Below are 15,203 nucleotides of genomic sequence, written 5' to 3'. Positions count from 1 at the left end.
AGTTCTGCCAATGTAAAACCTATGTAAAGTGAGAACAGAATCAAGTCTATAATGAATAACTGCCATTTTACTTCAATGGGAGCAGCATCATAACCTGCGTTTCCATTGAGAGAAAGATGTGTAAAAATCTGATGGCTGGATTATAAAATGGCAATGAATGATTTTTCAGGTGAACCTGGTTCTGAAGGTCCCTCTGGTGTCCCTGGACAGAAAGGTGAACAAGGTTATGATGGAATACCAGGTTCGCCTGGACCAAAGGGTGACCCAGGTAAGCATCATGCCATGTTACCTTTCTTTTGTATTAAAATGTACATATATGTCAGATATTTATTACAGAAATGCACAGGAAGTGTCTGATTGCACAGTCAAATAAGATGGAGGACCATGTAGTTTTTAGGTACTTACACTGGGAGGATTATATAATGACGTTTGTATAATGCCTTGCAAACTACTATAAAGCTGGTAATTTGGACAGAAAGTTTCTTAGGAAATTGGTAGGTCTGGTCTGAATACTGACATTTCCCCCCTGAGAAATTTGCAACAATAATCTTTGAAATATTTCAGTAAAAAAAATTGTTGGTTTTTTATGACAGAAGTTTTGAACTGATTTGTAATGAAAACTTTTACTTCAAATAGACATAAAATGTCATTTTGGTTTTTAAAACAAAAATATGTAAACAACATTTCGTTTATACGAAACAGAAAAAAAAATTTTAAAAATTTCAGTGGGAAAAACACCTTTTTTCATCAGAATCAAGAATATCTCCTCTTAACTCCCATTGACATACATTGACAAGGACTGCAGCATCAGACTCCTAAAGTTGGCATGGATATTTAAATCCAACAGAATATTATATTCTTCACATGATCATTCCTGAAAAGGTATAAATTGGAGGGGAAAGAACCATGTGTACTGTTAGTGCAGTTTGGACCAAATCTTGAGATCCTTACTCAAAATTTCAATAAAGTCAAAAGGGGTTTGCCTGAATAAGGACCTCACAATTTGGCTCTTTATGACTTAAAAAGGAACATGCAAAAAAAAAAAAAAGACTGAGCACCGTGCATCAACCATCATCAACAAATTATACCTAAAGTAAACAGCATTAGTTAGCCCTCACACTAAATTAATCTTCACTTAGTTCATGTAGCACTATGGAGTCCTGAACCAGCTTTGAGGGAGATGAGTGCCTTTAGTTAGTTGCATTGTGCATCAGTGTTAGCTTGAAGGAAAAACTGTTGCAAAATCTGGCAGTATTTTAAAGATTTGCTGTTTAGGAAATCTTTTCCCATAACAAATTTGCTGTGAAATATTGGGCGCTGGCTCATCCTTTCTTCTTTATTGGTACGGTGGTGGCACTTAGGGGCCTCATTCACAGATAGGGCCCCATTGTGCTAGACACAGTATAAATACATAACTGAAAGACAGTCCCTCCCCAGAAAAACTTGTGCATAAACTGTTCATTTTCAAGTGCCGGTGTCTGTTGTTTTAATAGATATTAATTATGTATTAAATGTAACGATTGTCTTGTCTCATTTTTGCTGCCGTTACTTGTAGGTATTCCAGGTAGAGGGCTTCCAGGATTTCCTGGTGCAAAGGGAGATAAAGGTAATATAAAATAAACAAAGTTTTAAAAACTTAATTCTGTAGTTCAAACACATTTGCAACTGCATTCTTTTATGTGCTCCACTGTTTAAATCTGGAAGCAAAAACTCTGAAATGTCAATTACCAATTTCGATTACAGTAGCAGCATCTTGGACATGAATTAGATATGCCCTAAATAGGTAAATATTCTTAGTGTGGAATTTACTGCAAGCTGTGTTGTGGTGAGATAATGCAAATAACTCCTATATTTGTATTGTGTACAGTGCTTTTGAATTTGAAGTCCTTCTGTTTCCATACTAATTTTGTAAAAATCAAAGTCTAGCTATTTTTCCTTTCTTTAACATTTTATTGTACATATTTTCACCAGCCAATAAAATACATTGAGTGAGCAATGAAAGTTCTAAAATAAGCTTTAAATTACCTGTTTATACAAATTTGGGAAAAAATTCATATGTTTTAAATGTCGATCTTGGTAAATCTATCCTCTTCTTCTGAACTAAACCCTGTTGTCCTTACCCAAGTAAAACTTCCACTGTGAAGACACAAGTGGAATTTTGGCTGATTAAGGACTTTAGGATTTAGCTCATAAGAAGAGTTAGGTGTGAGTGCAGGGGATGAAGGTGGTGGAAGTGGGTGAGCAATAAGCCACAAACAATTTAGCTAGGCAGACCCTTCAGTTAAACTGACCATTTCTTTTACCTGATTCATGAAGATCTGGTAGAGAATAATGAAATTTCCAGAAAGAATTTCATTGTAATCCAAATGTCTAAAAGAAGATCAATATAGAAATAAAGGTTATCAGCCCATAATAATGCAAAATGTTTCAATTTATTATCATCCTTTGTCTAACTACTTTGGGGGCTGTTTTAAATCTTAGGTGCAAAAGGTGATGTGGGTTTTCCAGGATCCCCAGGAAGCCCGGGGATTCCTGGTTCAAAAGGAGAAGCAGGATTTGTTGGTCCGCAAGGTCTTCCAGGCCAACAGGGCATTCCCGGATTACCAGGGAGAGCAATGGAAGGTCCTAAAGGAGACAGAGGACCCCCAGGTCAACCTGGACTTTCAGGTAAGTGATTAAAAATCTATGAACTGTAAACTATCTAATGTTTATGGTGATGATATGAGTTTATTATTTATTTTTATTACTAGTCTTCACTAAGGATATTAGTGATATCTCCTTTCTATTAATAATATAATTTCATATTGCTTTGTATTAAAGTCTTTATTATGTTTCTTACCTTTTTATAGATTTTTTTTTAATACAAAATAAAATCTTCCTAGTTGTCCTGGAAAAGCATTCTCCCAATGGACAGTTTTGCAGTGTATCCTAAAAGTGATCTGCCTTTGGGGTAGTTTAATCTCTCCTCTTAGCTCATTCCATCCATGAATCCCCTTGACCCAGAGCACTTTATCTGCAACTCCGATGTGCTTCATCCAGGGTTATATTAGTGGCTTTGTACCAGAGAGCGCAGTTGTCTTGTCAAGCCATAGATGGACATACCATAGCTGATGCTGCTGGATCCCAGCCTGTTGATGTATTTGAAAATTGGGGCGAAGGCCTTGAGTTGGCAATGGAAGTGGATTAGAAGCCAATGGAGATTGTGGAGCACAGGAGTGAATAGCTCATAGCACTGTAGGTTGCCAAGTTCTGTATGAGCAGAAGCCTCTGCATTGCTTCTTTTTCTGCCCCAGATTAAATGAATTACAGTAATTCAGTTTGGAGAAGTTTAATATGTGGATCACTATTGCAGATCCTTGTCCAGAGAAAATGTGAAGACTCCTAGCTTCATATAGCCTAAGGAGAAATAAGGTATTTCTTGATCCTTTATCAGCCTGCTTCTCCAGTAGCAGTGGTGAGCTCAGCAGGACCCTGAAGCTCTGAAACTATTTGAGCTGGAACCTGACCCATTGGATAAGTAGGTCCATGTCCTAGCTAGCTATTAAAGCATTCCTGCTCCTTGCCAGCTTTACTTTGATCTTGCCCACCTTTAACTTGAGCCATCTGGTCCTAATCCAAATACTGATGTCTTATAGAAAACAAATTTGCCAAGAAACTTTTCCCCACCCCTCCATTTTAGGTCTACCAGGTCCAGAGGGACCACCAGGATCTCCAGGCCTTGAAGGAGCCAAAGGAGAAAAAGGAAACACGGGTTGGCCTGGAACACCTGGAAGACTTGGAATCAAAGGTGATCTGGGATTCCAAGGCATTCCTGTAAGTTACTTTAACTACCTTAGTGATTTCTCCAGTGTAACTCAGTAGCACATAGTGGTCATTTTAGTTCTTCCAGTTAATGGATGTATTAATCATACATATTTCTTTTTCAAACCAATAATACTTTATATCCAGAATGCTTTCAGACTCTTTGCTGACTGTGCAGAGCAGGTATCTCAAACTCAAATCACCACGGGGGCCACATGAGGCCCAAGGGCCTTACCAGTGAAACCTTTTCGTACAACGATACAAAAGTATAGTCAAAAATGAAAAAAATAAAGAGTAATATAGTGTGCTATTAAAAGTAAATCTTTTAACTTTTTTAAAACTGTAATGAGAAGAGGGGTTTCAATAAAATATAAACACCTGTAACTTATGTGGTCAGTAACACTGATGATGATCTACACCAGGGGTCTCAAACACGTGGCCCGCGGAGTTATTTCCTGTGGCCCGCCATAGGCGCTGACTCTCTCCTGCACTGTGTAACCCTTTCCACCCCTCCCCCCCAGTCACACCCCAGACACACCCCAGTCACAGCACAAAGTTGAGAGGGAAACTGAGGCTCACCTAGGAATTATAAAAAAAATTACAGAAAATTTCCACTTCGTCACAGACACTGTCCAGTGTCCCAATGGAGAGAATTCTGGGCGATGGGGGTGGGGGGGGACTTCTGGGTGCCCAGCACTCCTAACAGAGAGACTCCTGGGTGATGGGCAGGGGAACCCCCTGGGTTCCCAGCACCCCTAACAGAGAGACCCCTGGGCAATGGGGGCAAGACCCCTGGGTGCCCAGCACTCCTTACAGAGAGACCCCTGGGCAATGGAGGATGGTGCCCAGTGTCCCTAACTAACAGTCACAGGGGTCTCAAATATGCAGCCCTGCCCCTGCCCCACCTCTTCCCATCCCTTCCCTGCCCCTATTCCAACCCCTTCTCCAAATCCCCGCCCCTGCTCCACCTCTTCTCTGCCTCCTCCCCTGAGCGTGCCGTGTTCCCACTCCTCCCCCCTCCCTCCTGGAAAGCCGTAAGTGCTGCCAAACAGCTGTTTGGCAGCAGGAAATGCTGGGAGATAGGCAGAGGAGCGGGGATGCAGTGCGCTCAGGAGGGAAAAGGTGGGGAGGGGAGCTTGGCTGCTGGTGGAGTCAGCGCCTATGGCGGGCTGCAGGAAATAACTCCACGGGCCGCATGTTTGAGACCCCTGTTCTATACCCTTCCTCTCAGTATTTCTGCCTCCTCATTTCTTGAAGCACAGTTCTCTTCAGGTTGTAGGTCATTCTTTCTTCTAGCAGGAAATTAAACTAAAATATAATAAAAATATGTGAATAAAAGCAGGGTAAGAGAGTAGGCATGGCACCATCACACTCATTGTACAGGATGAAGAGGGACTCAGGAAAGGGGTCATTAAGATCCTAGTGTGGGAAGCAGGATTCCAACAGTGGACTCAGAGGAACAGATTCTTCATAATGTAAAGCCACACTGGATGTTCTTCTGTCTCCAAGGGGCTGCTTCTACAGTGACGCTTACACCCATGTCTTGAATTTTTTAAGCTAGATCCTTGTTGGTCACCAGCTTTCCACGTTCGGAGTAGCTGCATGCCATTAATAACTCTGAGAGACAGATGTTTTCAACAAGCATTGATAGCAAGATTCAAATGTGCATTCTCTTTGCTAAGTGTCCAGAGTGCTTATAAGCAGAACTGAGTGAAAATCAGAATTTCTGTCCCACAGAAAATTCTGATATTTCAACAAATGATGTGTTTCCAAATCAGGACAAAGAATTGAAATTTTTCACAAAATGAAGTTCCAGTCATTTTCAATTAAAACATAACATTTCAACATTCCCAAATCAAAATGTTTCATTCTGGTTTTATTTAACTGACCCGAAACATTTCATTTCGAGTCAGTTAAACATTAAACTGCATCTTCCTATTATGTTGCATTGCCTCAAGGGAGTTGTGGTTCAAGTATCCGATGTCCCTATTCTCCCTTATGGACCAGTCTCCCAGGCCAGACTGCATCTCCCATGAAGCACCGACAGCCATATGACTTCTGTGATGCACCATGATGCTAGGTCATAGGGGAAACTGTGTTGCATCCTGGGAGATATAGTCCAGCCAGGGAGGCAACTTCTAGGAGAGAATGTCATATGAACTACAATTACCATGACCAATGTACCATCATAGGGAAATGCAATTTAAAGTTGAATTGACTCAAAACGAAACATTTCAGGTCAGTGCAACAAACTGAAATATTTCCTTTCAGGTGGAACCAACTCAAAGCAACATATTTCATTTTGGTTTTTCTGACAGCAAATTGAAAAACTTCGGCAAAATCAAAATTTTCCTGTTGATTTTGCAGAAACTGCATTTTCTTTTGAAAAATCATTCTGATGGAAAATTCCCAACCAGCTCCAATTGTGGGAGTCAGGTGGGGAGCACAAGCATACAGTTTGTTTGGGGGATGTAGCCTGAGACCCATTGCCTCATGATTCTGACCTTCATTCTTGGTGCTGCTCAGGCCCAGTCAGGTAATCGGGCAGTGCAATGCTCAGCTTATGCACAGGCGTGCACCTTTTAAAAGAAAATAATTGATGTGCCATGTGCTTTTTGACTACAAGTAACCACATCACTTTATTTTGTGAATACCTCCCTTCCCCTTTCTGATGTAATTTCTCCCTGTGTACCCGCCATGGTATCTCTAACTATTTTGTACATTTCTTAGTGCAAGGACTATGGCCCTGATCCTCAAAGGTATTGAGGTGCCTAATTTCCATTAATTCCAAAGGGATTTAGGTGCCTAAATACCTTTTTGGCTCTGGATCTACATCTGTATTTTCTCTGCATACCTATAGAGCTTTATGCAAATGTTATATTATAATAATGGCTCATGACGACTGTAGTGTTTAGGACTTGTGTTAGCAATTTGTTGTGGGAATCTCTAAGATATGCTTAGATGCTTATTCTGGATCAATTGAAACAGAAACTAGAACGTTAGAGACTAACCAATTTATTTGAGCATAAGCTTTCGTGAGCTACAGCTCACTTCATCGGATGCATACTGTGGAAAATACAGAAGATGCTTTTATACATACAAACCATGAAAAAATGGGTGTTTACCACTACAAAAGGTTTTCTCTCCCCCCACCCCACTCTCCTGCTGGTAATAGCTTATCTAAAGTGATCACTCTCCTTACAATGTGTATGATAATCAAGGTGGGCCATTTCCAGCACAAATCCAGGGTTTAACAAGAATGTCTGAGGAACGGGGGGAGGGGGCGGGGAGGGTGTAGGAAAAAACAAGGGGAAATAGGTTACCTTGCATAATGACTTAGCCACTCCCAGTCTCTATTCAAGCCTAAGTTAATTGTATCCAATTTGCAAATGAATTCCAATTCAACAGTCTCTCGCTGGAGTCTGGTTTTGAAGTGTTTCTGTTGTAATACACTGAAGGATGCTGTCAATAAATTCCATTGGGTAACTAGTGAGTTTACGATGCCTTGTGTGAGTCTTACAGTATGTGGCCTTGATTTTCCTCTAGCACAGGCCTAGTCTACACTACAAAGTTAGGTCAACGTAAGTTGCCTTGCATCAACCTATTTTTCACGTATCTACACTCAAATTTGTCTCCTGCTGACATAAGCACCCTGTTATGGTGATGCAGTAAAACCACCTCCCCGAATGGCATTGAGCTGTAGTCAAAGTACTGTGGTTGACACAGTTCAAGTGTAGACATTGCGTGACCTATGTCAATCCTAACAGTCCTCCAACAGTTATCACACAGTGCCTCACACTGACAGCTCTAGTCACAAATGTTGAACTCCACTGCCCAGGGGTCACGAAGACCAGAAGCCCCTCCCCTGTCCCTTTAAAATACTGTGTATTTTTGAAATGCCTTTCCCTGATGGCTGGGCTTGGTGAGCACACCTAGAAGCGCTCCCTTGTTGTGTGCAGCTAACCAACCGACTGTGCCAGCTACATGCTCAAGACATACTCCTGCCTGGAGCAGACAGGAGGTATCGGATCACTTGTGGGGAGAAGAGACGGTTGAGGCACAGCTATGGAGCAGCCATAGAAACATGGACATCTATGAGAAGGGGATGCAGACGAAGGGGTACTACAGGGATCAGCCGCGGGAAAGCAAAGGGACTGTGGCTGGCATACCACAAGGCCCAGGAGGCCAACAGTCAATCTGATGCTGAGCTACAGACCTGCCATTTTATGACAAGCTGCATGCCGTACTTGGCAGTAACCCCACCCGCACCTCGCAGACCACTGTGGATGCCGAAGTGGAGCCTGAGATGTAGCCCTCTGGCATGGACAGTGAGGTGGAGGAAGGGAGATGTGGTGGGGCGGGGCAATTTGGCTATGCCATGAGCCAGGACCTGTAGAGACTCTGCTGCAGCCTAGTCAGTCCCACGAGCCAGGCATGGGCGAGCACAGTGCAAGAGATGGAACCTTGGGAAAGTGAGTGCATGCATTTTCCCTTTTCATGTTTAAATGTAAAGATGGCGCCTGGCCCATCCCAAGTTACTAAAGACATGCATCGACTTTTCATTGTTTTACTTATCTGAGAAGAGGTAGCAGTACAACAAACGGAGGTAGATTTGTTATCTTCTTTTCATTCCCCTGTAGGATTAGGCATTGGAGGCCCTGCAGAGCAGTTTGTTGATGTACCGAGGAATGTCCCTTGTGTCCTCCTGAGAGATCTTGATGAAACTTTCATAGAGTTACTCTGCAGTTCTCTCCCGAAGGTTTCTAGGGATGTCCATCTTATTTCTTCTTCAGCGGTAGAACACTTTTCCACACCGCTCAACAATGATTTTGGCAGGCACCATTGTAGTAAGCAGGCTAGTGTCATGCGGTCCTGGGTGGCTTTGGGATGCCCGCAAAGGCTGTGTTCTCTGTGCCGCTGTGACACTCAGGAGTGAGATATCAGCTAAAATCACCACCACCTGTGAAAAATAGTGCCAGTACTCAGTGCCGTTGCCCTGTACTTGTACCCACTGAAATAGGGACCATATTGTTTTATGCAACTGAAAATGTTAATACCCTCCTCCTTTCCCCCACCTGGCCCCTCGCGGGCAATACTCACCGTGGCTGGGGCAGGAGAGCAGTGCTGTGCAGGGGCACGCCACAGCTGAAGTAGCAATAAGTATGTCTTATTACAGATTTTTATGGGAACGAGGGAAGGGAGTTTTGAAGCTTATCTTTCACTTTCCATTGTGACTGTACGTACAATTATACATATTTCCATTTTATCTGGAGCTGCTACTGTTGCAGCCTTGAGGAGTGACCCTCCACACCTGGGGAATGCCTGATCCTACTGAAGAGGAGAAAGAAGAGGATGAGGGATGATATGTTCTGTGAGATCCTGCAAACCAGTGCTGCACTGGACTGTGAACAAAGGGTCTGGTGGGCCAACATGGCAGATGGCATGGAGAGGGATAGAGAGGACAGGAGAACATGGAGAAAAATCCAAGAATCCCTTCAGGAAAAAGAGAGATGCACCAGGACATAATGAGGCTTCTCAGGCAGCTAACACAAATGCTGCTGACCCTAACTGACCAACAATCACAAACTTGCCATCCTTGGAGAACAGTCCATGGAGAAGTCCATGGTGGCAGCTTCCTGCGCCCCTCAAAAATCCTCTTAGAACCATGGATCTCATCCCTAGCCCTACCACTCCATGCCAGGGGACAGTAAGGACAACCACATCTTCACATCCATGACCTATGAAAGGCACAGTTGGTGTATGTATCCAAAATGGACTACATTTGTGCACTGAAACGGACAGAACTGCTTGCTGCCTTTCTAAATTTAAAGTTGCGTTCAGTTAATTTATGTTGGAAGTTTGTATTGTCCCTTTTTCTTCACATTGTTTCATTTCACGGCTTTTGTCAGTGGAAGCAAGTCTATATTTTGAAAATAAATTCATTGTTATAGTTCACCCCACATACTGCAGAATGTATGGCAGGATGCAAAGCTCCTAGTACTTGTAAGTGTACAGCACCCCAGAGGTCATAGGTTCAAGGAAGCACCCAGTCATAGGTGTGAATGTACAACAAGCACCACATAATTCATAGTTTCAGTGAAAGAGTGTAATAGTTATAAATGTGCAGCAAAACAGAATAATTCATAGGTTCATTATAAGACAAAAAGAGTTCTATGTATAAATGTACACAAAGCACAATTCCTAACAGCTCACAAACCTTCAGGGCCAGAGCATAGTCAAGCACAGCACATTACTGTGCCTGACCATGGAAATGCTCTTTCAAAGCCTCCTGTAATCACATAGCTCCATGCTGGGGTCTTGTAATGGCCCTGGTGTTTGGCTGTTCAGAGTCAGCAGACATCTCCTCTACCACTGTGGCAACTACCCCCACCCCCCTTTGCCTCACATAGATAATGCAGCAGACAACAGGCAGCTACAACCATCAGGCTGTTTTTCTCAGTGAGATCCAATCTACCAAACGCACCTTCATCTGTCATTTTTCACCTGCTGAGCTGGTAGCTGAATCTTTCCCTAGTGCTGTCAAGGTGGACAGGGCACAGTTTCATAAGCCAGGGGAGCAAGACTTAGGCTGGGTCTTCCAGAATCACTATTGGCATTTCAACATCACCAATGGCAATCCGAGGGTCAGGAAAGAATGTCCCTGCTTGCAGCTTTCTTACAGTCCTGTGTTCTGAAAGACGCGAGTGTCATGCACCTTCCCTGACCAGCCTTCAGTGTTGTTGGCGAAGCATCCCCAGTGATCCACCAATGCTTGCATGACCATAGATAAGTCGCCCTTTCTGTTGATGTACTCTGTGGCAAGGTGGGCTGGTGCCAAAATAGGGATATGCATGCCATCTATCACCTCACCACAATTTGGGAACCTGATTGCTGCAAATCCATCTACTATGTCCTGCCCATTTCCAAGAATCACAGGTCTGCATAACAGAAGACAATGAATGGCCCTACACACTTGCATGACAATAGCCTCCACTGTGGATTTGCCAGCTCCAAAATGATTTCCCACGGACTGGGAGCAATCCAGAAATGTAAGCTTCCAGAGTTTTGATCGCCACTCACTTCTCAACTGTCAACACTCTCGCTCTCATTCTGGTGTCTGTGTGCTGGAGGAATGGTGTGAGCTCGGAACACAAATCCGGCAATGTGGCTTTGCACGTCCGAAAGTTCTGCAGCCACTGCTTGATGTCCCAAATCTGCATTATGATGCAATCCCACCAGTCAGTGCTCATTTCTCCAGCCCAGAAGCCGCACTCCACCGTTGGCAGTTGCTCCATGAATACCACCAACAACCTTGTTTTTCACTATGTCCCTCAACAACCTGTCCTCAGAGAAATTGTCATGTCTCCTGTTGCTATAGTTCTTGCAGCTCTGATAGTACCAGAGAATCATGCGGCTTGTATTTGCAACACTCATGAGAATGGTACAGAGGTGTGGAGATCCATGCTTCTGTCAGAGATAGCAGACACCAAACTGTGCTGTGTGGCTTGTGAGATCTTATTTAAAAAAAAAAACCCACATAATTATGGGATATGGATGGCATTATGGGATATGAAGAAAGTTGCATGCTAGGAACTTGACCCCTAGCTCCCAGAGATCCCTAGGTGAGTTATTTATACACCACAACACATTGCAAAAACTTCCCAGAAGGCAACGTGCCAGATGGCAGCACATGGCACACTGGGATACCTACTCATAATGCACCATACTTTGTATTGACACAAATATTCCTGGTGAGTACGTGCAGCACCAATGTAAGCAGTCAAGTGTGCACGAGCATGAGCGATACACTAACTTTGGCAGCTGTATGCTAACGTAACTTGCATTGACCAAAGTTTGTAGTGTACACATGGTCTTAGACTATTGTAAAACTGGTATAACCAGTTTCACTGGAGTAGTTCATTTACAGCAGCATAAGTGAAAGGAAAATCAGGCCTTGTGTGTTAAACTTCTTCGCTCCTAGACCAGTTCAGCACTGCTGAAAAGACCAAGTTCCCTGCAAGGGAACTTGAGGCTACTGAGTAACTTTCATCTCATTCCATATATGTACTAATCCTTTCTGTGACCTGAAATATCCTATCTTCCCATTGGGGTCACCTGAGGCCAGCCCCCTGAGTCTAGGATACTCTGAGTGAGTGTTCTATTTAGTGATACTTGTCCCCCTTCTAATGCTTTTTTCATGGTGTCATTTCCCAAGGCTCAAGGCCATTTGATTCGTTAAACTTTTATTGAGCCACCTTATTTTGTCCCAGTGTGTTCGCAAGATAAAGCATAGCATAGCACAGATCAACACACAGGCTGTTCTGCCTGCTTACCACAAGCCTTTGTTTCTGAACAAAGCCTTCTCATTTGAGCAACGTAACATTAGAGGAGGACCATCTTTGGATTGAACGGCTTATCTTTGATTTTAGAAATTACCGACCTGAGTGTTTTTTACAGCTTTCCAAAATCCCACGATTATTTGAGAGGTGTATCATAGCAATACAGGATAACTCATGTCTGTCTTCTTTTTACACAGGGTAGTGCTGGTTTACCAGGAGGTATTGGTCAAAAGGGTGATATGGGACCTCCAGGAGTTCCCGGGTTTCAAGGTGAGGAGAAATATGTAATTTGTGTATAGTTACAAAATTATTGTTCTCTAACTTCATGTAAGGTAGAGGGAGATTGTGCTTTCCCCGCCTCCTTTATCAAAAGAAAATATTCAAAGAATGTTAATCTAGCATCCCACAAATACCGTAGCCTTAACTTTGAAGCTACTTCAGAAGCCAGAACAAGGATAACATTAATTTCTCAGTAATTTTTTCCTTTCCTTGTTCTGTAGATTGTACAATTCATGTTTGCTTTTGAAGAAGAATGAAAAATCAATGTCTGTATGTCCTAAGAATAGTCAGGGTTTTCTTTGAGATGTGGTGTGACAGGTGCTAAACTTGAGGCTGCTTACAAGTAGACAAACCTTTTCTATCACTTCCACTATCATTGTTATGTTTATTAACATTTTAAGTGTAAGAAAGAATGCAGCTGTCAATACATTTAAAATGTATCTGAATTTAGAAATCTGAGTGTGAATTTGTCTTCAGTTATCTTTTAATTGAATATTGATGGCAGTTTTATGTGATCACTTCATATGCCCTTTTCCAGCAAACATTTGAAATCAAAGGAACTGCTCATGTGGGTAAAGTTACTCATGTGTCTAAGCATTTGCAGGATTGGATCCATTATTCAGCACACACAGTTTTAAAACAAGAATTAATATCTTAAATTTTCATGTACATTTGACTTCAGGTCCAAAAGGGTCTTCTGGCTTCCCAGGTCTCAAGGGAGAACAAGGTGACCAAGGGTTTCCTGGCTCTAAAGGTATGGTAAGCTTATGTGTTTTTCAGATTTTCAAAATAGGTATTTTTTTACCTAACTATGGCATTATATCACCCTTTGCATTTTTTACAACATAAACCCCAGAATGTGCAAGTGAGTGAACAGAATCTCAACCTCAAAATGTACAGACTGTAAACATAATTTACAATTAGATGTAAGCTGTTAGCTCTTAGAGCTAGGTTTCTATCCCAATATATTTGTACAGAGCCTAGCACAATGGGGCCCAATCCTTATTGCGACCTTTGGGTACGAATACACATAATTATTATTTATTTATATTGTCTGATAACAAACACTTCCGTTTGTATTTGCTTCATCAATTTTGACAGGTTTACAAGGTCCACCAGGTCCTCCAGGTCCTTATCAGCTTCTTAAAGGGGAACCAGGTTTACCTGGCCCTGTCGGACCAGTTGGTCTAAAAGGGCTCCCTGGACTTCCAGGTCCAAAAGGACAGCAAGGTGAGAGGGTCTTAAAGTTGCATATAGGTGGTGCATAATGTAGAAAGAAGCTATGACAGGCTGAGCATTAGCAAGCTATTCTCTGTTCAGCTGCTTCTCCAGCCACGTCTGTAGTGGCTGCCTATAGGAAAGTGATGCTTCTCTTTGAAGTCCCAGTACACAGGAATGCCAAAAGCAGGTCTTCAACAAGGAGTCCCCACTTCCTCTCTTAGCCCAGCATTTCTGTGGAACTGAGCAGCATTTAGCATGAAACTTACATAAAACACCTAAACTGGAAGGTTTAAAATTTTTAAAGAGATTAAGAGAAGCAGGGAGAAAGGGGGCGAGGGGTCAGGAAAGTAGACGGCTGGTATAAGTGGGCGAGGGCCGGTAGCATTTTGAACTGGCAAGGGGGGGCATAGGAAGCTGCAGTTCAGAAGAGTTCCAAAATCGGTAACATTTTAAAGGAGAAACTCCTTCCCCCTGCTCTCCATTATTTTATATGGAGGTGAAGATGAGGTTCAACAAGGATAAGTGCAGAGTCCTGCACTTAGGACAGAAGAATCCAATGCACCGCTACAGACTAGGGACCGAATGGCTAGGCAGGAGTTCTGTGGAAAAGGACCTAGGGGTGACAGTGGACGAGAAGCTGGATATGAGTCAACAGTGTGCCCTTGTTGCCAAGAAGGCCAATGGCATTTTGGAATGTATAAGCAGGGGCATAGCCAGCAGATCGAGGGACGTGATCGTTCCCCTCTATTCAACATTGGTGAGGCCTCATCTGGAGTACTGTGTCCAGTTTTGGGCCCCACACTACAAGAAGGATGTGGATAAATTGGAGAGAGTCCAGCGAAGGACAACAAAAATGATTAGGGGTCTGGAACATATGACTTATGAGGAGAGGCTGAGAGAACTGGGATTGTTTAGTCTGCAGAAGATAAGAATGAGGGGGGATTTGATAGCTGCTTTCAACTACCTGAGAGGTGGTTCCAAAGAGGATGGTTCTAGACTATTCTCAGTGGTAGAAGATAACAGGACAAGGAGTAATGGTCTCAAGTTGCAGTGGGGGAGGTTTAGGTTGGATATTAGGAAAAACTTTTTCACTAGGAGGGTGGTGAAACACTGGAATGCGTTACCTAGGGAGGTGGTGGAATCTCCTTCCTTAGAAGTTTTTAAGGTCAGGCTTGACAAAGCCCTGGCTGGGATGATTTAATTGGGGATTGGTCCTGCTTTGAGCAGGGGGTTGGACTAGATGACCTCCTGAGGTCCCTTCCAACCCTGATATTCTATGATTCTATGATGGGGAAATAAGGTGAAAGATAGTTTGTCGTTTTGCATTATCTATTTAACATAAATGGCACGATGATTCTTCTTGGTATTGGGGCCATATCTGTTCACTGTTGTGAGTTAGTTAAATGGCTGTGAAATCATCCATTGGCTTCACTGTCCAATCAGAATATGGCTTTGGCCAAAAAAAGTCTGTAGCCATGCTCCAATAGTTATCTCAAAGCCTTAACATCACACTGCACTGTACAGGATCTGCAGAAGAACAGGGTGTAACTGAAATATCAGGAG

The 15,203-nt window shown here is 42.8% G+C and overlaps 1 protein-coding gene across 1 annotated transcript in view; it reads left to right on the top strand.

Moving 5' to 3' along the window:
* COL4A1 (collagen type IV alpha 1 chain) overlaps positions 1–15,203 on the top strand; it is a 209,256-nt gene that overhangs the window by 180,162 nt on the left and 13,891 nt on the right. Inside the window, exons 40-46 of the mRNA XM_037896797.2 lie at positions 170–268; positions 1,556–1,606; positions 2,482–2,667; positions 3,680–3,813; positions 12,338–12,410; positions 13,102–13,173; positions 13,521–13,649. Of these exons, the coding sequence (XP_037752725.1) occupies positions 170–268; positions 1,556–1,606; positions 2,482–2,667; positions 3,680–3,813; positions 12,338–12,410; positions 13,102–13,173; positions 13,521–13,649 (744 nt within the window). The remainder of the gene's footprint in view (positions 1–169; positions 269–1,555; positions 1,607–2,481; positions 2,668–3,679; positions 3,814–12,337; positions 12,411–13,101; positions 13,174–13,520; positions 13,650–15,203) is intronic.

The sequence above is a fragment of the Chelonia mydas genome, chromosome 1 (genome assembly GCF_015237465.2).
Source record: "Chelonia mydas isolate rCheMyd1 chromosome 1, rCheMyd1.pri.v2, whole genome shotgun sequence".
Taxonomy (NCBI): domain Eukaryota; kingdom Metazoa; phylum Chordata; order Testudines; family Cheloniidae; genus Chelonia; species Chelonia mydas.
Note: the sequence above shows the minus strand (reverse complement) of the source record. Positions and strands in the feature narration are given on the sequence as shown.